Raw genomic sequence first — 25,883 nt, 5'->3', positions numbered from 1 at the left:
TGCGCTGTATGAGCCACAAACTTTTTTGCAGGGGTTTGTTTGTGTGTGCAGCTGGGGGAAAATATGAACCCGTGAAGAAAAGGAGGAGGATATATTTGTTTCCATTTGTATCTGACTGTATTCTGATTTCTTTTCACACTGGCCTCTGACCTATCTACCTCCCAAATAGTTTTTTCTTTCTATTTATCTTGTTTGCAGGTGTGCGCTTGGAAAAGTGGTGGGTTGACAGTGCTGTAAAAGCATCTCTAACTGCCAAACAGGTGCTGTATGGGGTAGTGATGCAGCAAGCTGCCCTTGGAGTTTGCACTGATGTAACTACCTCAGAGTAGTTAAACTGATGGGAATTTCTCTAGCCTAGACAAACTCTCAAGAATTAAACCAGTTAAGAGTTTTCCCCCCTCAGGTGGCCGAATTAGTTGTGACTATGCATTTTACCACGTTGTTGAAGCCTACGCTTAAAGTGGATCTCTCCATGGTCCGTAGGCAGAGAAATTTGAGTTATTCTCTTTGCAGAGCTGTCAGGAGCTCTTGGTAGCTGCTCTTCATGAGTTTTGCAGCCCTAATTTGGCCAAATTACAGCATAGATCCTCATACTTTTTTAGGAGTGGTGGGTGAAATTCTGTGGCCTGCATTGTGCAGGAGGTCAGACTAGATGATCATAATGGTCCCTTCTGACCTAAATATCTATGAATCTATGAATCTATGAACCCTAACCAGATAGGACTACCCTCCTCTACTGTAGATGCAGTCACATCTTTCTCCTGCCATCTTTCAGCTGCCAGTCAATGCCAGTTGTGATGTGGACACCTGCTGACTAGGAATGGGATTAAGACCTCCCAGGTATTTTTGACAAGAACAGCTATTAGCTGTTAACGATGTTTGGTCAAACTTGCCCTAGTGGTGAAAGTCCCTGGTCTCGTTACCTACTCCCTGAGCCATTAGATCTTTCCTTCCTCAGTGAACAAGGTGAGCGCTTCTGCTCGGCTCTGCAGTGCCTGGGAACTGCTGTTCTGTAGGCAGAAAGCTGCAGCTGTATGCAAATATGTCAACAATCGAAGATACAATATTCAATTTTGCCTAACGTCTTTGCTCTGAGCTCACAGATTTTAATTGGGATGGTTATAACTTTAATCATACAAACATGGGGAACTATTCTTGGTTGAGATTTTTGAGTCAATGGAAGCTGGGGAAAAAATCAGGTCACTCAAGTGCCTCGGTGTCGATTCCGGAATCTAGCTTTGGGCACACAGGTTGGAAAATCTTGGCCTTTGTAGTTACCGTCCAAGAGGTCGCTCCACACTGGGAGCAGATCCTGTGTAAGTTGTCATAGCTCCACTGCTTTCAAATAGGACTATGACGGTTGACAGCAGCTGAGGATCTGTCCCACTGTGTGTGTGAGCAGAAATTGCTCTTCACAATCCCCTCTGACCTCTGTACAGAGCCTTTCTCTTTGCTAGCCCTTCTCTGATTGCTCAAGCTTGGACAGATGATAGCTGTGCTCCCTTGCAGTGATGTTTTGGAAAACTCCACAGCTCAAGTTTCCCAGCTTGACATACTTTAGCCAGCTCTAGCTGAAAGCCTCCTTCCTATGCATACAACTTGTGTATCCTTGCTTCCAGTCTATGGTGAACACGTCGTCTATAAACACAGTCCCTCACAAACGTATGCCATACTGTAGGACACAGTTTCTATGGTTGTAGTTTCTTTTCTTGGCGGATCTCATTTCATTGTAGGAGTGCAGTATAATTGAATCACCAACATCAGTAAATCTTGGCAATGGCTAGTCGATGCATTCCCACTAAATATTCTTACAGTATCTTTGATTGTGAGGTCTCTGGGGCACAGAGCTTTCTTTGTTCAAGGTGACATTCTCAAAAAAAAAAAAAAGCCTCGTTGACAGAGGAGCACAAGTCGTATTGTTTTCTAGTGGAACGTGGCCCCCTAAATCTCTCTGGCACTTTTGAAAATCCTACCCATGGTGCCGAGTTGAATTGGACCTCCAAATGCCTGTTTGGTCCTGAGGTGCTACTGCAGTAGAAATAAAAATAACTAAATTGAAATAATTTAAATGTTAGACAAGGAAGGTGAGGTAATATCTTTTATTGGACCAACTTCTCTTGGTGAGTGAGAGAGAGGGAAGCTTTTGAGCTTACACAGAGCTCTTCTTCTGGTCGCTATGTAAGCTCAGAAGCTTGTCTCTCTCTCACCAACAGAAATTGGTCCAATAAAAGATAGTACCTCACCCACCTTGTCTCTCTCAACATCCTGGGGCCAATATGGCTACAACAACACTGCAAACATAATTTAAATGTTGTCGAACAGTAGCCAGACCTGCACGTGAGCTAAATTTTCTGCACTCTCTGGAGAATTTAGTTTTATTGAGACCACATAGTGAAAAGAAGCTAAAGTAACCAGGAAAACTTAAAGTAGATTTTCTCTCCACCCCTTCCCCCCATCTCCTCTATGCTTCAGTAACTCAGAAACCTGTTTACTAGAACATGGCAATAGAAAACAGCTGTGAGGGTGGTGGTCATTCCAGTAGTGCTGGGTCAGTGGCTCTCTAGAGGACAAGCTCTTACTGGTGAATTTCATTGTAGCCTTTAAAATTCATTGACTTGACTTGACCAGATTTCTCCCCATCCGCCCCCGCAAAAGATCTTGGCACCCACACTTGGGGGCAGTTTTTCAAGAGAATGGTTCTCCCATTTAGGCACCTAAACAAAGTTCTCAACATCCAGCAGCTCCTACTGAGAACAGCGTTGTCGCCGACTAACAGCTTTTGGGGTGACGTTAGCAGAGAGGCGAAGGATGTTTGGGCATGGAGGATGAGTGGCCCTTGTTCTGAGAGCTGATCCCTCTCAGAAAGGGTTACAGTTTGACTCTGGGAGCCGTGGGGAAGCCTTGGGTGCTAATGCAACTATTGCTTTTGCTGTACCTGCAACTGAATAAAGAACTTGAGTTTTTTCACTAGTAGCCCCAGAGACTCTACAGCAGAAACCAAGGTGACAATTTCGTTTGAGATACCTGAGGCAGAATAGAATCTAGCTCCCTTGTTGCTCAGTGAAGCTATACTGATTTACTGTCACAAGAATCTGGCCCAGTGTGTTTATATGGCTAAAAGATTCACTTGATACATAAACTTCACAGTGCTACATTTTTGTGGCTTGATACTAATCAAACAGGGTAAAATTCACTCCTGTGGGGGGGTCAAGGACAAGGCATGTGCAACATTTAAGTCCCACGTAAATCCTATTTTATGTGCTTAAGTACATCATAAGTGGCACATAGGCCATGTGCTAGCTCTCAGGATAGGAATGAATTTCATCCATTGTGCATAAACTCCAGTGTCTGTTTTATACCAGATAAAACATAACTCTCACCATGAAAAACCATCATTTGCCAACCACCTAGTGATATTGGGGGTTATGATGCTTTTCTCCTCTATTCTAAGAATAGTAAATAATTGGCAGCTCTTGGTAAATGTTAACTTTCTTTCATAGAAGCTGTTGAATTCATTTTTTTTTTAAAAATAGCCTTTTGGAACTTGCTTGTGGAATCCCAGAGGCAGGAAACTTTGGAGAATTCTTACCTTTGGTTTTGTATTCTGCTGAAGAGTTCTGGTAATTTAGTTACAAGATCACTTTCCCCATTAGGTGAGTTATTGTTGTTTTTAATCATAGGTTATATGGTAGCCAGAATGTACAGCATAATGGAGTATAAAATATATTTCAGCGCATATACTAAAGATAATTTTTCCAATTATAAACCTATTTAGAAGGCAATAGACACCAAGAGTGATGGAATGTCAAACTGCTGATTAGGTGAGCAAGCTATAATGCTTGCTTGCTTTCTCTTTTTCTCTCTTTCTTTCTACACACACACACACACACACACACACACACACAGGTACCCTGAGAAACATTTTAGCTTTCTATCTAATTAGTTTCCTCTGAAGTTAAATTACTTTCCCCAATTTGTGATGCAGATTAAACAGTTTTACACCTTAGTCCTCCAGTCAAGCTCTGTCAAATTGAAATGCCTGGGAAATGAAGGCTGAAGGAATGTCTCATGTACACACAGTTAGCTGAGATTATAAATGACTAACTCCAGAGGCACTCACCTTAGAGTAGCTCCATCGAGGTTGCATTTCCCAAGTTTGTTTATGAGACGGTCATGCGAGACAGTATCAAAAGCTTTACTAAAGTCAAGATATACCACGTCTATCGCTTCTCCCCTATTCACAAGGCTTGTTACCCTGTCCAAGAAAGCTATCAGGTTGGTTTGACACAATTTGTTTTTGACAAATCCATGCTGACTGTTACTTATCACCTTATTATCTTCTAGATGTTTGCAAATTGATTGCTTAATTATTTGCTTCATTATCTTTCTGGGTACAGAAGTTAAGATGACTGGTCTGTAATTCCCCGGGTTGTTCATATTTCCCCTTTTATAGATTGGCACTATATTTTCCCTTTTCCAGTTTTCTGGAATCTCTCCCGTCTTCCATGACTTTTCAAAGATAATCTCTGACCCTGCTGCCATGTACTCCTATATAGGTGATTTTTACTCCTAAGAGAACTACATCTGTTGGGTGATCCCAACTTCAACACACTTTTTGCTTCACAGTGGGAGGTTTTATAAAAATGCAATGGCACGCACAAAATTATCTAATCCTCACTGCGGGGGAAATGTACAGTTTACCTGTGTGACGTTTTAATAGTCCATGCTTCCCAAAATAAGAAGCGTTCCGTAAAACAGAATACACAAGAAAAGCCATATGAAAAGAACAGTAAGAAAACAATATTTTTAAAACCTTTACCTTAAATTCTTCTGATAGGTAACCTCCACATTAAAAAAGAATTTGACCTTTTCTTATCTAAAAATGTGAATAGATACTCTGAGAATCGGAGATGCTTTGACTGTTGCAAAGTCCCTAATTACTTTAAATGCCATTTATTTTTTAAAAAATCACTGGATCAAGCTATCAAATAATTCTAGTGGAAAAACAACAAACCCTGGATTAGCACTGATAAATTACAAATATGCAAGGAAATTAAGTAGGTCGCTGGCTATTCCAAACTGAAAACTCTGTAAACTTGCAACATTACTATGTCTCATATGCGAATGGCGACACTTCACTTCGATCCCACATCATGTATTGTTGATATGACACTTGATTCAATAGGATAGGCATTTCATCTTTCAGATTGACTCTTTAGCCTATTGTTTAAAACAAGAATTACCCAATATGGCTAAAAACAATCTGATTATAATCCAGCCCCTGCAAAATTGGCATGAAGTCAGAGAACTCCTCTCTCTAAAACCATGTTTCACTACCACTCTTTTACAGGACTTGGTCAATTTCAGCCTGCAGAGGCAAATACATTTTTCAAAACATGGGCCAATAAAGGGATTATAATCTTAAATGACTTTCCTCAGTAACAGTCTCACATACTTCGATTAACTGCAGCAACAACATAGTATAGGAACAGAACAATTTTGCAGGTACTTAAAATTAACAGACTTTGTAACCAAAGTTGCATCCCGCTCTCTGCTATCATTTCCTGCAATGGGCACAGATACATCTTCAATGTACAAACAGCCATAAGCATTTTATTTCCAAACTGTACATAATCTTCCAGAATACTGTGGATGATAAATTTAGAACAAAGACATGGATTCAGAAAGAGTGGAGGCTGAATGCGACCATTCATAAACCTTAATTTTTAATGGATTAACCAGACCATCATTCCTCTACCGTAAAAAAAAGATAATTAATAAAAATATTTCCCCAACAAAATTTTGTTTGGATGAAAAATTTAAGTCAAATATTGAAATTTAGAGATATTTTGACATTTTAAATAAGAAATTTAAGCTCTATTCTTAGATTTTCTCTGCTTTTTGTTGTCTCTACGTTGAAATGACTCCTGAGCAACAATGGCAATTATTTTCTTCCCCAAATGGTGCTGGTTTTATATGGGGGAAAAAATTACATAAAATTTAAAATCCAAAACCAACAAATACCAAAAACAAACACGCTCACGGGTCCATCCTCTTCTCTGCTGCCTACAACCACAAAGCTGTCAAATACCACCCTTACTGTCACCACCCACTAACCACCCACCAGCCCTTTATGTTTCTTCTGATGTACTCTTAGATTTTGACTGTAATACTTCCATTATTAGAATATTTCTGTGAACTGTTACAAAATTGCATTGTAAAAGATTGTGTTCGATGTCCTTCTTGTGATTAGGATGGCGAGGGTAGCTGGCTTCCATGTCGCACTTGGAATAAGGTGATAATTTGGGGGTTCTTGGTCAATGCTTTTGGTTTCAGCTCTCTGGATAATCTCTGCTACTTGGGTTTATTTTATCCCAGTGAAGACTCAGAACTCATCTGTCTGGCTAATGAGAGAGAGTTTACTGGTTAGAGCCTGAGTCCTAAAATTTGTTTGTAATTGGGATTAGTCCCAATTCACCCATCTAATGGCTGGAAGCCAGCAAAGCTGCAGATTATACTGGTGAAGCTTCATATGCTTGAAATCACAACTATCCTTGTCTGTCCCAGTTACATAAATTGCTGGCCACCAATTCCACGTCTAGACAGGGCTTGAGAATCAGGACTCTTGGGTTCCATTCCCACTCTGTTTACTTGCTGTATGACCTCAGGAAGTGCCTTATCTCACTGTGGTTGTGAGTTTTCATTACTTTGTGTCTGCAAAGCACTTTGAGGTCATTATCTGAAAAATGCTGCCCTTCAAACCATTATGTCTGTTACAACCACATGCTATCAGTCATTCACATTCGTGGAGTAATTCATAATCTTAGAGCAGGTAGAAAGGTGAAATAATAAACTGTGCACAGTTTGGAGGTGTGGTTATGGTTTTTCTTTTTTTCTTTTCTTTTTATTTTCCTTTCCTTTTTCTCTTTTCTTTTCTTTTATGTGTAGGACAAAAGAAAAATAAATTCCTTGGGGGCCCCCTTTCGGAAGGGAGGGGGAGAATTAAAAAAGCGTAGACATAGATGGTTGAAATCCACAGACATCAGGCCCCATATTTGCTGCCCCCGGGGGGGGGAAGGGGGAGGGAAAGGGTAGCCCAGTCCTCCCCCCCTCCAACACAAATGGCCATCATCCTTGTACTCCTTAAGCTGCAGGTGGGTGAAGTCCTCTAATATAATGTCATTGTCCTGCCCCATAGTTGGTTTCATATTTGATGAGATTGGTGTGGATGGGTACATCCGTCTTTTTGGGACAGCTGATGGGGGCCATGACAGAGTGGCTTGCTCTGGGAGCTTGGGGTGAATTAGCAGGAAGGGAAGTGCCACAGGCACATCCTCACCCTGACACAGGACCAGCTTTACCTTCACGTGGTACGAGACTAGGACCCCCGGTACCTCCTTATTGGCCCCTTCCTTGACTCTGGTGCTGGAGGCCAGGTTGGTGTGTTTTGAGTTCCCCAACCAGTGCCAAGCCCCACTTCTCACAGTTGTTGCCAGCAGGGATGTTGGGGTGTAGATCTTGCAGAAGATGGAGCGTGGATACACCTGCTCATCTTGTCCAGTCTTGGCCACAGGACATTTTCTATTGGGTGATAGATTTTCTACTGCGATCTTGATCTTCTTGATGCTCTTGCTTGAGTTGTTGGTGATCTGGACATTCACGCTGACTGGCTCCCTGTGGTGGCTTGTGCCATGGGTAGAAGGAAGACAAAGAAATCTCGTATTTAAGCATGTCAGGGTTGGAAGAATTGCTAAGGCAACAAATTACTTCTATTCATTCACTGAGGGGAACATGTATCACAAAGCAATTGAACTGTCTTTTCAGGAAAACATAGATTGCAAAAGCAGACTTAATTTTGTCTCTCTTTTCTACCAAAGAGCTGCTTTCTGAAACCACTTCCCACCTTGCAACACATGTCTGGGCATTACAGTGTGGTGCATTTGCTTGTCATTACAAATACTTGCTTGGAATGAATCTATTGAAACACTGGGATTTTTTTTTTTTTTTTACCCTTCTGTCTTGCTTCCAAAAGAAGTAGCTTTTTCTTTCTTTCTTGTTCGAATCTAAAGAATGATGATGATTTCAAATATTACTTAGAATAATTGCCTTCCTCCCTCTTTTATATGACACCAGAGCCTTGGCCCAATCTTAAATCAAATGCAACAGGAAAGAGGGCTCTTCACAGGCTCGCAAAATCCTTTAGTTGCAAATGACAATTTTCTGCAGGAAAAGGAAGGGAATAATTGAATTCTGATACCACTTTCTCTCTCTCCCCGCCACCATAAATAAATAAATAAAATTAAGTCTTTAAAACATGGCTGTGGTGACAGTTTGGCGAAGTATCTATAGCAGATTTTGATAGCATTGGAAATTGGAGTGATGTTTACTTTTTTCTATACTCCAGGTTTTCTGTGCAGAGTCTGAGCTTGGTAGAGGTAGAAGGCTTAGTCTTTAGTCATCCAATGGATCCAGCCGGGCAGATGCCGGTTTTGGACGCATCACTGATTTCAATGGGATCTGATTTGCAGGACAGAGCCTTGTGTTTGTAACAGTGTTTGATTATAGTTATAGCCTTCCACATTATAAATGCGTGGGATAATTAATCTGGAATAAGGTAAGGAGCATGTTAAATCCAGATTAAGCTAATTCAGAGGGCAGCGCTCTTACTCTGGAATAAGTGTCCATTTATGGAGTTAATCAACAATAGCTATTCTAGATTCCCTGTATAGACAAGCTGTTAGTAAATCCGGTAGCTATTTACACCAATCAGTTAGAGTAGTGTACGAATATCTGTAATTTAAGGCAGTCCTTGGTAGAATGGCTCAGTGACGGAGGTTCTTGTCTTGACTGTGCATGTCTGGAGTTTACAACAATATTTTTTAAGCAAGAGTCTTCTGGTCCTTCCTTGTATGCACACACAAGCCAGTGGCTTTTTTTTTTTCTTAGCCATCTTTGGGAATGTTTGTCTTTATACTGGAGGGATCATGATTAAGGCTCCCAGAGTGCTGTCTAGAAAACTGTTAATTTGTGGGCATCAAAGGAGCATCTGATTTATCAGCTATTTGGGACATCCTGATTGGTTTGAAGCAGGATTGATTGTGCCTTTCTTTGTATATGTCTTTGGGACCTTAAGAGTTTGTAATACCAGATCAAACCTAGTTTGGGATCCTGCTTTAGCCCAGGGCTAGTACTTGGTGCCTCAAATGGAGAGAGTTCCCATGTGTTTTTGCTGTAAGGAATGGAGGGATTCCTTTCAGACTCCTTGTAGATTTACAGCAAGGAACATGGGATTCAATTTTGCTTGCCTTAGGCCTTGACTGTATTGGAGACTTGACCCAGTTTCAGTCAGTCGTGGCTAGTCACCAGTATAGTGGCACCAATACAAAGCCTTAGCATAGACAGTCAAAGACAGGCTATTTTCACCAGTGGAGATTATTCTTGCTTGAAACTAGACTAAGCTCCACCAACACAAATAATGGCTTTACCTGTCTACATTAGGGGACTTGCACTGTTGTAGCTATCCTCTTGGCTGGTTAGTCAGGTCAAATCCTCCGTGTAGACAAGGCACTAATTTGCATAATCGTAAACTTTGCCAATTGTCATAAAATATATATGGCCCTTTAAAAAAATAAATCCAGCCCCTGCATTTCAGTTGAATAGTTGCAGAAATGAATTACCCAGGCTGACTGTCCATGCTGCTATTTCCTTTTATTGGTTCTAAATCTACCAGCCGTTAATTTAATGGACTCCTTGTTCTCAGGTTATAGGGCAAAGTAAAAAGGAGTGAGTGATGCATTTTTACTATACCCTTTATAAGTTTGAATGCCTCTGCCAAGCCCATTCTGTGTCTGATGGAACACATAAAATCAGGTTCTTTTATACATGGCATCTCTATGTACCCATTTGAGCCATGCTTTCAGTTAGTAAACTGCCATAAACTTTCAAAATGTATGTTTGGTCTGATACTGTCTGCTAGTTCTTTTCACCAGCATTAAGGATCTTTTCCTGTATTGTCTTTCTTACTCTTGATTCCCACTGCAAAATAGCTGGGCCATACAGAAGAAAGTGGCATGAAAGTGCAGAAGGTAGCAGCTTGCTTACTGACCTAGTCGTCTGTCTGGGATCATATGACATTAGTGCTCCTGATGTGCATTGGCTGCCTGTTGGTGGAGTTTAAAGTTTTGATTCTGCCCAATAAAGCCCTAAATGGCTTGGGAGTGGCTTATGTGACTGTCCACCTCTCTCCCCATGCCATACTGCCATAGCTGCTATTAGCAGGGGTGCTTGAGCTGGATCTGAGGTGTTACAAAAGAGGAGCTGCTGGCAGGCATTCTCTGTGAGGGCTCCAGGACTCTGGAACTTGCTGTCCACCCCTGACTGGAAATAGTCCAAATTTGATGAACTTCTGAGAATGGTGAAAAAGACACATGTTCTACACCAGAGGTTCTCAACCTCTTTCTTTCTGAGGCCCCTTCAACATGCTATAAAACTCCACCTGTGCCTACCTGTGCCACAATAACTGATTTTCTGCATATAAAAGCCAGGGCCGGCGTTAGAGGGTAGCAAGCGGGGTAATTGCCTGGGGCCTCATGCCACAGGGGCTCCCGCGAAGATAAGTTGCTCAGTCTTGGGCTTCAGCCCCGGGTGGCGGGGCTTCGGCTTTCTGTCCTGGGCACCGGTGAGTCTAATGCTGGTTCGGCTTGGCGGCCCCCCTGAAACCTGCTTGTGGCCCCCCCAGGGGGCCCCAGACCCCTGGTTGAGAACCACTGGTCTACAGGGCTTGTGGAGAGGGCCGAGGGCGTGATTCCTAGACTATGAAGAGGCGAAAAGAAATGTCTGTAGGTGGCTGCCTGAGCTCCTGCTGAATTGATCATTTTAATGCGGCTGGGTTTTAAATGGCATTGTTAATGCATGTTGGGGTGGGTTAGGCGTCTTTTTAGTTATTCTAAAATCTAAATGAAGTGAGCAATTTCCTTTTAATCTGATCCATGGAAAGTAATAACAGAGTTTTAATGGTGAGTAGAGCTGGCAGGTGTCTGGAAAGCCTGGTTGAACAGAGACCACTGACCGGGCTGCTTAAAGTCCAGTCGGCGGCGCAGCAGGGCTAAGGCAGGCTCCCTGCATGCCCTGGGACCACGTGGCTCCCAGAAGCAGCCGGCATGTCTGGCTCCTAGGTGTAGGGGTGGCCACTGGGGCTCTGTGTGCTGCTGCTGCACCTGCCCCAAATGCTGGCTCTGCAGCTCCCCCTGACCCTTCCGCCTAGGAGCTGGACATGCCAGCCACTTCTGGGAGCTGCCTGCCAGCACCCCAAACCCCGCCCACACCCCAACCCACTGCCCCAGGTCGGAACCCCGTCCTGCTACCTAACTCACTCCCAGAGCCTGCACCCCACCAGACCTGAGCCCCCTCCTGCAGCCAAACTCTCTCCTGGAGCCCGTGCCCCAGCCCAGAGCACCTTCCTGCATCTCAAACCCTTCAGTCCCAGCCCAGAGCCTACACCCCAACTCCCTGCCCCAACCCGAGTCCCCTCCCACATTCCGGAGCCCCCTCCTGCACCCAAAGTCCCTCATCCCCCAGCCCCACTGCGGAGACCACATCCCTTCCCACATCCCGAACCCCTCAGCGCCAGCTCTGAGCCCCCTCCCATACTTTGAACCCCTCGGCGCCAGCTCGGAACCCCTTCCTGCACCCGCAGCCGGAGCTCTCACCCCCTTCTGCACCCCTGCCTCAGCCAAGTGAAAGTGAGTGAGCATGGGGGAGAGCGAGCGACGGAGGGATGGGGGATGGAGTGAGTGGGGGGCAGGACCTTGGAGGAGGAGCGGAGCGAGGGTGGTCAGTTTTTTGTTATCAGAAAATTGGCAACCGTAGCGGTGAGGGTAATTTAACCATTGGATCAGCTGGCCAAGGGCTGTAAAGGCTTCTCCATCCCTGGCAATTTTAAAATCCAGATATGCTTTAGTTCAAACAGGAATTAATTCAGGGAAGTCCTATGGCTTGTGTTATACAGGAAGTCAGACTCACTAGAAAGAAAAGGAGTGCTTGTGGCACCTTAGAGACTAACCAATTTATTTGAGCATAAGCTTTTGTGAGCTACAGCTCACTTCATTGGATGCATCCGATGAAGTGAGCTGTTGCTCACGAAAGCTTATGCTCAAATAAATTGGTTAGTCTCTAAGGTGAAGTGAGCTGTTGCTCACTAAAGCTTATGCTCAAATACATTTGTTAGTGTCTAAGGTGCCACAAGTACTCCTTTTCTTTTTGTGAATACAGACTAACACAGCTGCTACTCTGAGACTTACTAGAGAATCACAGTGGTCCCTTCTAGCCTTGGCATCTATGAATCCCTTACGTGCAATATAATCACTGATCACCTGCTTGTGTCTTTTTGAAACTACAGCTAGTAGGCACAGGAAATTTGATCCTATACTGTAACTTTTTTCAGTTGTGTTTGCATTGAGAACCACAATAAAAACGTTTATTTAAAAAAAAATACCCAAGGGGACTAGGACAGTATTTTTGAATGCCGATACCTAGCCTCCCCTTTGAAACAAGAAATACCAAATATAATTGAATAGATTCTGAATTGCTTTTGTGAAGAAATATTCTCGTTAACCTGGTTAGGGATGGCGTCTGAAAAATATTTTTTTCACATAATGTTTTGAATAATCTGGTTAAACTGTATGCTTGTTTTGTAATTTCTTACAGATGGTCACAAGAACAAAGAAAATATTTGTAGGTGGATTATCTGCTAATACAGTAGTGGAAGATGTAAAGCAATACTTCGAACAGTTTGGCAAGGTGAGTGCCAGCACAAGTCAACACTGCATAGTTTGAATTCCTTCTGTTTTATAAATATATTTTGAAAAACTGCAGCAAGAGTCACAATCAAATGTGGAGCTAACTTTTGCCTTTAGGTACATTTATTGAAATCAGCCCAGTATTTCCTTTTGTATTTATAATGCATATATTTTTAAAAAATAGTTTTACTGTTGACAGCTTTGTTTCTTTAATAAAAGTTAGTAACTAAATCATTAAAAGTTGCATGTGTGTGTCTCAGGGAAGAATTTGGCGCTTGGATAAGTGATTTTATAATATTTCATACATTGTAAAACCAGCTTCCTATTTAACAGAAATAACAGTGGGAAAAGGGGTGTGTGTGTGTGAGATCCAGAGAGTTTATGTGGAGTCATTACATTATGACAATAGCTGATAATAGAGCCTTAGGAATAACACAAGTCCTGTCTGTAACACCAGAATGTCTATTTGATTTTCTTTTAAAAAAGTTCCCTGAGCAAGGTCCTTTTTAGATGTTGCAGAAACATCCTGTGAAGTGACATAGGACCACTGAAGAAGACCTGGAACTACCAGAATGTTAGAAAAGGATATTTTCAAGAAAGGAACAAATATAGGCTTAATCTTGCAACTGGATCTTTGCAGACAAGCCTGTGTATTAGCATGATATCCCACCCAAACTGGGCTCTGTACGAGAGGGCTTCTGTGTCTGCAAGGATTCTGTTTCAGGATTGGGTCCGTGTGGGAAAGCAGAGAAGGCTATTGTAGAGCACTTGGATCCCTGAGTCTTTCTAAACAGATAATTTCAAGTCCAAAGTGGCAATGACTCCAACCACTCAAAAAGCAGCTTGCTGAGTCTGCAATGCCATCTTTGTCTCTAAAGGATCCCTGTCAACTTAATAATCACACCTCTGTCTGAAATTGTTTTTACCTGCAACTGTTACAGTAACATTTACGATTATGAAAACTCTGATCAGAGAGAATATTTTTCTCTTTTCCCCATTTTGTTTGCTGTGCTTTGCACATAGTCATTTGCACTTCTGGCACAATACAGTCATTCCATTCCCCTTTTTGCCTGCGTGGATCAATCACACAGCAATGCAGGAGGAGGCACGTTAAATTTAAATTAGGGCAATGTGATTGTAAAACCACAAAAGATGTCAGCGGGATTCAGGGACACGTGCAATACTTAAAAAGACTTTTAACTTTTTTTTCTTAATTGATTAGGTTTCAGGTTGATTGTCCTCTTAAGACGTGGCCTACAAAAGAAGGCAAGACCCTTCCCAAAATGCATTGTTTTGCAGGAGGCTCCCAAGTCCGAAGTAATGTGACGAGGTTATGCAATGGCAAGTTTACGCAGTGTGCTTTGGGATATTTCAATTTTAATTCTTCCAAGCCTGCCACTGAAATGGAACCAAAGCAGTTTCACTTGAAAACCCAATGGGCCAATTAAGTCAAGCAAACTTTAGGACTTTCTAGCTTCCAGAAAGTTATTGGCTGCTGCAAAGTTTGGGTGACCCTGCTCTAAAGGATTTACAGCCTTCTGTCACCTTAATGAGCCAGCATAACGTTCTCTTGTTATATATGAGCATTAGGCAAAAGTCTTCTGAACATGATTCTTGATTGGTGCAAGAGATCCATTTGGGAGACTTTAGGTGCAATCTCGCTGAAAACTCTTTCAGACACTTTAAACAAGTTACTCTTGAATTTGCTCTTAAAAGCAGCAGGTGAGGTAGGCAAAGCAGAATGTGTTTCACTAGTCATCTTTTGTCTCCTTATCTCTCTTGCTCTGAAATTAAGTACTGTGCCTAAACCCACCTCATTCTATTCCTTTTGGTTAAGTCCTAAATGACTTGGGACCTTCCTATCCAACAGATGACATCTCTTGCCATGTCACACAGCAGCATCTGCAATCAACAGAAACATTTGAGCTGGATCCCCCTTGATTTTTTAGGGAGAGGCTTGATAGTTTATTCTCTCTGGGGGACCCTCTACTTTGGAACCAGCTCCCTCCTGCTCAAGAAAATATTTCTGTTCTTTTGGTATTCAGGGTAGGCTGCATGGTACATTTCTTTGTTCGGACAGCTGTGGAGGGATAAGATCTGTGCAAGGGAGGAAAGTTTTGTGATGCATGGGGGCGCTGCATTCTGGTCAGGGCAGAGAGACCATTTCATTTTTTTGTTGTTATAAATAACTTGTGTCAGGAGTGCCTAGAGCTTCAGAGAGGTGCCCCTTTTGAATTTTTTTTAATCAGTCCAAAATACGTTGGGAAGAACTTGTTGCTATTAATCCATCACCATATGATGGCCTTTGAATGCTAGTGCATGCAGTGACTACCATAATTCATTGGAAATTCTTGCACCATTGTTTTTCTTTGCTTGTAAACCAATTGCTCCAACAGGTTGCATTCTGCAATACCCTCAGTAATGGTCTGGGCAACATCCTAGAAACTCTTTGAGCTGTTTTATATTGGCCTGGTAGGGTGAGCTGACCTTTAAGATACGGAAAAGAAATGGACTTCTGTTGCCACAGTGTCTCAGGCCTCCAGGTATTTACTGGCACTAAAGCCCTGCTAGTCCACACAACTGAATTCCCAGTTTTTGTTGGCAATAATTGATGATTTGGTTGTAGACTTGCAGGAGGACACATCAGGTTCCACAGAGCAGCTCTCAGTGCCTGTTGGGCGTTTTAAAAAAGCCTTTGAGAGCCTTGGCCACACGTTATTTTGTTGAGGGCAGAGGAGTGGTGCTTATAAATTGTTCCTATGCTGGATTGATAGTTGCTTTGCAAACCATTCATTTTATTTTCAATAATAATCTTTGATTCCGGCAGGATGTTTACAGGCTGCTGAGCCTTTTATTAAAGGATTATATGAGCTTTTGGATGCTACTTCTGTAGTCATTATCAAAACTGCAGAACTCCTCTAACCTGTATTTTTTGAAGTTAATAATAGTTTTGATGTATGTGCTTTGCATATTGCCTGAGTGCACCCTTAATATAGTCTTTTAATTTTGCCATCTGGTAGTTTCATGCTTGCAGTTTCTCAGTCTCTGAGAATGCAGATAGCCAGGCCAAGGTTTCAAAAGGGACTAGTGATTCTGGTTACTTCAAAATATGGATGCCTGATTAGAGACAGCTTTAAGAGGGGCCTGACTTTTAGAAGGAGGGTGTTCGGTACTTCATAAAAATTGGGTCCTTTTGAAGTGTTCTCAAGTTGGGGACCCAAAAATGAAGGCACCCAAAATCATGAGTCACATCTAAAAGCCTTTGCTCTGGCCTTCAACAACGAGCATCTTTTAATCAGTACTGAGACCAAATAGTCATGTATCATTGAAGTGACACAGCTGCATGAGTGTGATAATGCGAGGCAGTGTTTCCTAGTGGTAAGAGCACTGGGGCTCGAGAGATCTGTGTTCTAGTCTACTGATGAAAAGTACAAGAGCTAGGTATTACTATTATAGTATACAACAATGTTATTTGTTAACTGGCTCTTCTCTAGTTCTAGTCATTATAGTATGAGTGTCTCCCCAACATTTACCCTCACAGCACACCTGTGAGGTAGGAAAGTCCTACCTTTATTTTACAGATGAGGAACTCGGGCAGAGTTAAGTGATTTAGGCAACGTCTGTAGGAGGACTGTTGCAGAGCTGGGAATGAACCCAGTCCCGTACACTAACTGTAAGAGCATGTGGCTTGGAGAAAAGACCCCTGACTTCTTGTCTTGATTCCGCTGTGACTTGCTGCATGACCGTGGTGAGACATTTTACGCTTTCTGGGCCTCAGTTTACTTGTACGTGAGGTAGTATAAAAATGCTAACCTCACAGGTGGGCTGTGTTTCAGATTTGCGGTCATCTGGTGGTGATGTCCAAGGGCCTGGTTCTGAGAGGTGTTGAGCACCTGTAACACCAATGTGTGTTAGAGCCGGTGGGTGTTGAGCACACCTGACGTTAAGACCCAGTAAAGTGATACAGTGGACTGGCATGTGAGACCTGGAATCTATCCTTGGCTCTGCCACTGGGCCAGCTGATTGGGCAAGTTGATTTCCATCTCTGTGCCCATTTCCCTCCGACCTTTCACAATCTAACTAGAAAAGGCAGATAAATTCTGCAGGGCAGGGACTCTTTCTCTTACAATGTGTTCGTACAGTGCCTAGCACAACGGAGCCTCAATCTCGCTTGTAGTTTAATACAAATAATATTTCATGATGGATCATCAGCGTGGCTGCAAGGATTGGAATTGCTGAGCACTTTCTTTTCTCATAGACAACAAAAAAAAGGCCCTATACGATGGACATTCCTGAGATGCCTCCCGTGTTTCATAAGAACAGCTCCAGCTGCTTCCTTTTTCTTTGAAATATTTGATATATTTATTGGGGTGGAAAAAAAATACTTAACCAGTGATGTGGTTCTAGAAATCTTGTTTTTGCTTGTTACAGAGAGAAGCTTAACAAAAGGCGAGTGGCTGCTTCCATAACTTCAGATAGCTCTCGAAATACACCTCGGGGATAAGATGACTACCAGGTTGTGGGCCAAACTGATTGGGTATCATTCATTAGTTGAAATATAGCTGGTAGGAAGGGGCCACCAGCATTTTATTTGAAACCACATCATTCTCCAAGTTCAATGACAGAAACTTAAAAGTAAAAAGCAAAAACTGCAGTTATTTTAGATTCCCCATTAGATTTTATTTTAGACACAAACGCTTGCCAGGGAACACTGCTGCGTATTTGCAGTTCTAACTCTTGTGACTTTTATCACAAGTCACCCAATGATTGTTGCTTTCCTTAAAGAATCTTTCGTTTAACAAATAAGGGAAGTTTTAGCCCTTTTAGTTGCAGAGGAAAGCTGGAAAACATGACTGGAGTGTGTCCCAAAGGCTCAGAAACGAGAGAGAAAAAAGAACATACAATTTATTATTATTTAAAAAAAAATCTCATGATTTGGGGTGGGGAGGGGGCAACTCATGATTTTTGGACACTGGGGTAGGTAATACTGAATACGTGAGCAGAAGCTTTTATAAACTTAGTGGGCCTTGTTACAAAAAGTCTGGCTTGTCCCAAGATGGGACAAGCTCAGGACTAGATACAGAATGGATCAGGCTCTTTTGGGTAAATGAGAAAGCATAGTTTAAGTGGTGGGGGTGGCAGTTGGTGGTGGTTTTATGGCAGTAAGCAGAGATGGGTCCCCATTGTGCTAAGCACTGTACAAAGGCACAAAAGAGCATGTCTGCTGCGAGGAGTTTATGATCTAAATAGACAATATAGACAAAGCATGGGCTGGGTAACAGAGGCCGAGAGAGAAGCAATTTGCTCAAGATCATATAGCAGGTGAGTGGCAGAGGCAGGGATAGAACTCTGGGCTGAAACCCTCACTTCTGCTCTGACCTCTGTACAAAAAGCACTTGGAGATCTACTGATGAAAAGCACTATATAGGACAGGGGTCATCAGGACAAATTATTTTGTGGCCTCAGAGTGTGGCGATCAATTCTTGCTGCTGGCCGCGCTCACACTTTTTCCTAAAATACTTAATTACCTTTAGGAAAAGCAAATAAATATACACAAATACACATCCAAATCACTGTAATTTATTTACTGCTAGCCAGTAAGTCTGCTATGAAAAGTGATATGAAGAAACATACAAGTATCAGTTTTCACAGCGGATTTACTCAGTCCCGGCAAGTCTGGGGACAAATTAAGTCCTGGACGGAAGATTGGGGGAGGCAGCGGGGGCCAGGGTGATGGGGAGGTGGGGGGAGAATTGGCTGGGGAGGCAGCGGGGGGCCGGACCCTGAAGCCCTATGGCTAGGGGACAGAACCCAAAGCCACGCAGCCAGAGCCTGCCTTCCATGCCACTCCTGGGCTGAAGCCCAAAGCCTGAGCCCCATTGCCTCTGGGAAGGTGGGGGAACTTACCAGCTGCCTGCTCCTCCACCATTGTACCCCAGGTGTCTCCAGAGAGGGGCAGGGCCCAACTGGAAGCCCCAACAACCAACACCAAGGCTGTGCATCCAGGAGCAACAGGGAGCAAGCGAGAGGGGCCACTGCTCCTCCGCCTCCCCCTCCCAAATCACAGCCGGCTGTGGCTGCAAGAAAAGCCCCTGGTGGCCACATTTGAGAAACACTGATATAGGAGCTAGGTATTATGTGTAATTATTATGACACTGGATAAAAGGGCCAGATCTGTGAGAAGTGGCTCTGAAAGAAATCCCTGGATCTGGAGGATTCCCCAAGGAAAGGAACGGAGGAAGACCGCACTAAAGCTTTCTTCTAAGAACCCTTCTTGCAAGCCGTGGCATAGGGGGTAGGCCAGAAGAGGGGATGGGTAGGTGTGTTGGGGGAAGGGTCGTGGCTTGCTTGACTGCAGCTGAGGATAGGCTGCTGTAATTGAGACAAACCCCTGGGGTGGCTTATGTCAGGACAGAGCAGCCCAGAATTCGGAGGATGCACGAGTGGCTTAAAGCTACTTGAGCCTTTCTCTGCTCCCTCCTTGTTTTCAGTCCAGTGCCTCATGCACTAGTGTATGCCGTGGTTCTTTGTGTTGAGGGGGATCCTAATACGCTCTTCTGGGTAGAACTGAACTGAGTCCGTTGTGTCCGCTGAAAGTAGGGTTGAGAGTTCAAATGCTATTTTGTGGATAAGTGAAAAATGTAATACATTTTTTTTTTAAAAAAAGGACACTGTAAGGTCAGTTTTGGCCTCCACGTTAGATGCTTTCTTTACACCTAAACCTGATAAGATTGTGCCTGTGATCTTTTAAAATTCCAGTAAAAGCAGTTTAAAACACTTCAAAAATAAATATACATTGCCCTGCGGTGCTTACAACCCAGAGACTGCAGCCTTGTCCGGAGGATCCAGAGGCAAAAGTGAAAAGCTGCCCAGGAACAAAACGTATTACATTATTTAAACCAGAATGTCCTAGAGGGGGTTAAAAAAATTAAAGTGAAGTCCAATTTCTGCCATTCTGTCCCTCTCCCTTCCTCCCTGTGTTGCCACCCCGTCTCTCCAGTGAAAAAGAATGCTATTGGAATTTTAATCCAAATCAATGCTGTAATCCCTGAGATGAAATTCTGCTCTTGCTCACTCTGTCTCTCTCCCTGAGCACATTTGTCTGAGTTTAGAAACTGGTCCAAATTATCAACATTTTAGTTGATAATTAAACTGTTATACTTTTCTTAAATAAATAAAACCATGCTATTTGCTAATGGATTCTAGCCTATATTTTCCTTCACTGTCCTGTGATTAGGATGTATCCGAGCGTTTAAGACTCCAGTATCATTTCAAAAAAGAAAAAGCAATAGCCTCTTAAAGGATTTTGACTAGAAGAAGGAAGCCCCTAAAAGTTAATGAATCACACTTCTCCCAGGACATGCATGTTGTGCACCTTTTAAGCTGTAAGCTACTGATGATAAGGGACTTCTTATGGTTCAGCTTTTTATTAGGGAATGCTTGCTTTATAGAACTCCTGTGAAAGTAAAGTAGTCCTTATTTTGAGACTTGCAATTATACTTCACATGGTGAACTGTGTAATTAGTTTGGAAGACTTATGCTTAGTCATTGGTTTATCCTAATCGGCTTTGGCTTTTCCGAACAACAAAGTGAGCTTATTTTGCTAAGCTGAAACAACTCTGCTCCCTTTGTTCCTGTCTTTTATTGTCTCATTCCTTTCATTCTGTTTTACTGCCAAAGTTTTGTTTCATTAGGCCTACAAGTCATTTCCAATCCAGTGGGCTGCTACAATCAGGCCTTTATAACTCAGCTGCCCTGGTTCCCATGTCCCTTCTGGTGCAGTGCCAGGATTTGTTGTTTGACATGGTGTTTTAACCCTTTTCTGTACCCTAACTATATGTTACCTTTTAGAAAATTGCTTGGAGTTTTAGCTGTTGCTGTGTGGTGAAAAGCCAAACATGAGAATTTAGATCAGAAACACCCCTTGAGTTTAAGAATGTTAAAATGTCATATTTGTCCGTTAATAGATGTATTAACATGATTGGGCTTCAGATACACTTTTGTCCTAATTACTGAAAGGGAATTGTATAAAAATCTTCTTGAAATGCTCAACTTGGCCTGTGTGGGAACAATCTGTTGAATAACGAGGCTACAGTATTTTCAGCCTATGTAACCAGGACAGTGGGGACACACATTTGCTTAAAAGGAGGTATGTTTTGGTTGCTTTAACCTTCCAGATTTGTCCATGCATGGTATCACCACATATGACTACCCTATTCAGAAATATAAATATACTTCTTATCCTGTGTGTGGGAATGGCTGTTTTAAATAATAAATGGTTAAAAACAGATTTAGAATATTTCTATGGTGAGGAGATTTAAAATATCTCTCAAATGTATTTCTCATGTTGAGATTTTAAACCTTTCTCTGAAATCTTTTAAACCTTTCTGTAGTAAACTGCTACGAAAGCCATGATAATTTTGCTAGCCCAGTCTGCTTTATTTGCTCTGAAAATCTTCAAGCAGGGTCCAGTTCTTCTATTTCATCCTTATTTTTATTGTTTTCCTAAAATGAGATGTTTGAGGGGTATAGCAGTCAGGTTTGCATTTTAAATCTAATTCTGAAAATGGAACAGAACAGTGTGTACATATATTCTATTTGTTGTATTAATTTTCTTTTGCTGGCTTATGTGTGGTGTCTCGGACAAACTGTAGACATGTTTCAACTTTGTTTTGCAAAGATTGGATCCTCAGGAAGGCTTTAAGATATAAGGTAAGTTCAAAGCATCAGGATTTCTGAATCTCAAAGGATCTTATACAATTGCTTGTTGTTTCCCATCAGGAGTGTAAAAAAAACAACAACAACAAAAAAACAAAAAACACCAGTTGAGTAAAGGTCTTTAGATAATGTTTTTCATGGAAAAAACTGTGCTTCAAAGGATTTTAATTTTCTTGCATCCTCTTGCAGTCTTAGTTTGTGGGCTAGTTATACTTAAACTATGTGGGAGAAGAATAACTCCTTAAGCCCTTGTCTTTGCTTCAGGCATATCTCAGCATAGCCATGTTATTGTATTGTATGGCAAGAAGATTCAAGTTTAAACCAAGTAAGCTGCAAACAACAAAATGTATGAATCAGTGCCCTATACATAACCTTTTGTGTATACAGTATCACACACTGGAATAAAGAGAGTAATGTAAATAATGGCCGGTGTAACCGTTTCGCTGGGTTAAAAAAACATGTGTAACAGATGAGGAAACCCCTATATTTTCTCCTTCTATTTTTAATGGAAGTGTGTGTGGGGCTGGGGGCGGAGTGGAGGGGAGAGGAAGTTATCTACATTAAGGATTTTATCCTAATCAGGTAGTTTACATAATTTTGCTTGCTACGTGCTTCTCTTTTTGACAGCTGTGAAAATATAACACACACAAACGTGAAAGAAAGCTCCTCCTTGTTTGGCAAGGCTCTCTGGGTGCGAATGAGTTAATGCTCCAGTGGAGAAGTAAATGCTCCAAAGGTTTACTTTTCCCTAAGACTCTGGGTATGGCCTCTGAAGGTGTTGTTACAATAGAGTTGTTAGCATGAAAAAAGGCGGCTTTCTCTCCATGGGTTCATTTCAGGGGGAGTTTGGAAGTCTATGTGTAACAGTGTCAGGAGGAGCAAGGAGTTGTGCTCTTATAGAAGACTTAGCATAGGGTCCAGATTGTATTGTTTCATCTATTGCACACTGATATGTAGATTTTTGGATAGGATACATGGATGGTTTATTTTTAAAGTAGTTGCTCTGCTGAGAAGTCCTCTTTTTAAAATTTGACAGCCTTTTAAATTTTCAGTGTTGTATTTCCCCTATTGGTGAATTAGTTAGGGTCTGTGAAATAGAAGGGCAGGTCTGGACTTTATTTACATTCTAATTTGTAATAGCCAGAGTACCAGAAAGATTTTTAATATGCAGTAAAGTTAATAATGTGGTGGTGGTTTGGTTTGGTGTTTTTTTGACTGCTGCTAACCTCTCCACTGCCTTCAGAAGCAATCATGAGCTATCTAGCTGATACTTAATAGCTTTTAGCTCATTTTCTTCCTTCCTTCCTTCCTAGCTAAGTTGACCTGAGTTTTCAGCAGAAAACAAGTCATCCAGTTGCTGAATTTGAGTAATATAAACCTTTAAAACAAAGAGACTGATACACCATTGTTTAAAAAGTTTTTTAATTGCTTGTAACTTGTCCAAAAATGTTCATTTAGAACTATTTTCATATGGTTATTAGAGAACAGCTTTTGGTCCTTCTGTATATTGCCTGAAATTTTAGATTTCAGAATTTTGTGTATTCAGTCCGTGGTATTGGATAATATGGACACTCCTTTAAGATTTTACTTTGACATGCAATGATTATAGTGATCCTTTTAGTCTTAAAACGTATGTTTTTATAATTTCTCCCACCACAACTACCATTTTTTTAATAACCCAGAAAACTTGACCATTACATTAAAAAAAACCCACTTTTTTTTTTTTTTAAATTCTCTCAACTAATGCTTGTGTGCAGAAAGCCAGTTTTTAGGTGGTCTGTAATAAGACACATGCTTTGTGGAAGTTACAAATTACATATTGGTCACAGAGGTTTCTAGCTGGATTTTTATAAAAGGAGGTACTGTTAAGGTGTGGGATTTGTTGGGTTGGAGGGGGAGGCTGCATCAGAACTCTGAAGAAAGTTGGAAATGTAGTTTTCTTTCCTTTTTAAACAATTGAGGAAATTATCATGATTTAAAACTGAGAACTGGTATGGTCCAGTTGATTAGGCACAGGACTTAGGAGATCAGGGTTCTACAGTATTTCTGACTTGGTCGCACAGAAGATTTGTGGCCTTGTGCAAGTTGCTTGATCTCTCTATATCAGCGGTTTTCAAACTTTAACAACCCGAGGACCCTCGTTTTGATTTAAAACTTTTAGCGGACCCCCAAACCTCCAGCTCAGGCCCCGCTCCCACTTCATCCTTCCCCCAAGGGCCCTCCACCCCTGTCCCTCCTCTTCCCTGCATCTTTCTGCCCCCTCCCACAAGCGCGTCCAATCCCTGCTCCTCCCGCTCCCTCCCAGCACCTTCTGCATGCTGAGGAACATCTGTGATTGAGAGGTCTATAAGGGGAGGAGTTGATCAGCAGGGCTGGCGGCCCCGGACATGATTCTGCACCTTCTAAATTCTTTAGAGCACAGAGACTCTCTTGCTAATGTGTACATGCAGCAGCGAGCGCAATAGGTCCCTGATCTCAATGGGGGCCTCTGGGTGCTACCATAATACAGAGCACAAGTACCCGCCACTCCTAGTGAGGTCTGTGGGCAATAAAGGCTATAAGCATCTCTCCAGGTTGGCTCCCTTAGCTCACTTCAGTGCAAAAATTCCAGCTTTTCCTGGTTTAAAAATAAAAGGAGTACTTGTGGCACCTTAGAGACTAACCAATTTATTTGAGCATAAGCTGTAGCTCATGAAAGCTTATGTTCAGATAAATTGGTTAGTCTGTAAGGTGCCACAAGTACTCCTTTTCTTTTTGAGGATACAGACTAACACGGCTGTTACTCTGAAACCTGGTTTAAAAATGAAATTAACAAAATTACCACAGCCCTACTTGACATCCGTGTCACCAGTCCCCTCCCTTGTGTCTCATTTACTTTAGCATAATACCATGGCTGGTGTCATGGCCTTTATTTTTATCACATGTGTTTTTGTAATAAAATAGTAGCAGCTATGGCCCTGATCCTGCAAGATGACCCCTGCATCTGCACAGAGCCCAGTGAAGTCAGTGCAAAGTCCCCTTGCATAGTCAGTTGCTGGGTGAGGGCCTGCGTTAGTAACCGTTTTTCTTTTTAAAATAAAATTGTGCTCCCCTCCACCCAACTTAATTTATCCTATAAGTGAAATTTGTATATGTATATAGGTTTACAGGCATGCCACACATCACTATCAGTAGAAACACAATGCTATTTAGACAGTGACTTGTATCTTTTCCAGGCCACAAGCAAGTTGCTTTCACTTTTTGTCTAGTACAAAACCAGTAAACTGTATATTGGGTGAAAAATTTCTCTAATCTCATACTAAAGTTACTCGTCTCTTTTGTCTGAGGATCTTGGAACCTGTCACAATGCCAAATGTTTTATAATTGGTCTTGTTTGTTCTTGAATTAAGGCTTCAGCAGAACAAAACTATGTACAATGCTGAAAGAAAAGTATTTTGGCAGAGCTAAGCAGGACCCAGTCATGATGTAGAGCCCCACTATGCTAGGTGCTGTACAGACACAGAACAGAAAGATGGTCTTTGCCTCAAAGAGCTTATGATCTACGTATAAGGCAACAGATCACAGGTAGATATCAAGACAGAAACGGGGTGGTGGTCTATTATCAACCATCTAATACTTTCCATTGAATTTTTTGTTCGTACCATGCCACTATGTGAAACCACATTTTAATACCTGCCTTTCTCAAAGTGCAACATGCTTGGCCTCTTAAGAAAAGTATTTTGATAGATAGACTTTGCAACTCTTACCCATTTACGCAACAGTCCTGGTCCAGAATACTATCCCATTCATGCTTTTACTAACCTCAACTGACTAGACCAAAGCTTTGCTTTTGGAAAAACTTCTCTTTTAACATTGATTTATTAAGGGAAAAAAATAGCACCAGTGACATGAAACCTGGTGTGGTGCAAATTAAGCTTGCAACATTCTATTTTTGGCTGTTTTTTTTGTGTGTGTGTGCTTTTCGTGTAACATGGGGTGGACAAGACTTTCAATTTAGAGAATGCTCATGTGATCACAATGTCATCACATTATAGAATATTTTTAACGTTCTGTGATACAAGGCATGTTGTTTTTTGTTAAAACATAGCTTTTCTCAGCTGAGCACTAGCAAGAGCAAAGCTCTTCAAAATACCTGTGGGAAGCTTAGATAAATAATTCCTGGCTAACATGGAAAAGGAACACACATTACTGGAAGGAGGTGGTCTGACAGTTTTTTCCACATGCAAGTTTATGGCTATAATCATTCACTTATAACCTGTTCAACTGGCTCTATACAGTGACTGGTATTATGAGTACAGAAGGATTTTAGTCAATTGCTGCCCAGACGAATTTGTTGTTCCTCTCTTAAACTACTCTGGGATGTTGTGC

At 41.9% G+C, this 25,883-nt stretch overlaps 1 protein-coding gene and 1 pseudogene across 14 annotated transcripts in view; one reads left to right on the top strand and one right to left on the bottom strand.

Annotated features, from left to right (window-relative positions):
• Nucleotides 1–25,883, top strand: part of MSI2 (musashi RNA binding protein 2) — a 377,362-nt gene that overhangs the window by 101,420 nt on the left and 250,059 nt on the right. For 13 of the 14 annotated variants that reach the window (XM_073315753.1, XM_073315752.1, XM_073315764.1 and 10 more), the window contains one exon: nt 12,706–12,798. The exons of the other annotated variant lie outside the window; for it this stretch is intronic. In XM_073315753.1, the coding sequence (XP_073171854.1) occupies nt 12,706–12,798 (93 nt within the window). The remainder of the gene's footprint in view (nt 1–12,705; nt 12,799–25,883) is intronic. 14 annotated transcript variants of the gene reach the window in all.
• On the bottom strand, nt 939–9,694 carry LOC140899829 (beta-arrestin-2-like; annotated as a pseudogene).

Source organism: Lepidochelys kempii, chromosome 17 (genome assembly GCF_965140265.1).
Source record: "Lepidochelys kempii isolate rLepKem1 chromosome 17, rLepKem1.hap2, whole genome shotgun sequence".
NCBI lineage: Eukaryota > Metazoa > Chordata > Testudines > Cheloniidae > Lepidochelys > Lepidochelys kempii.
This window is presented reverse-complemented; position numbering and strand designations above follow the sequence as displayed.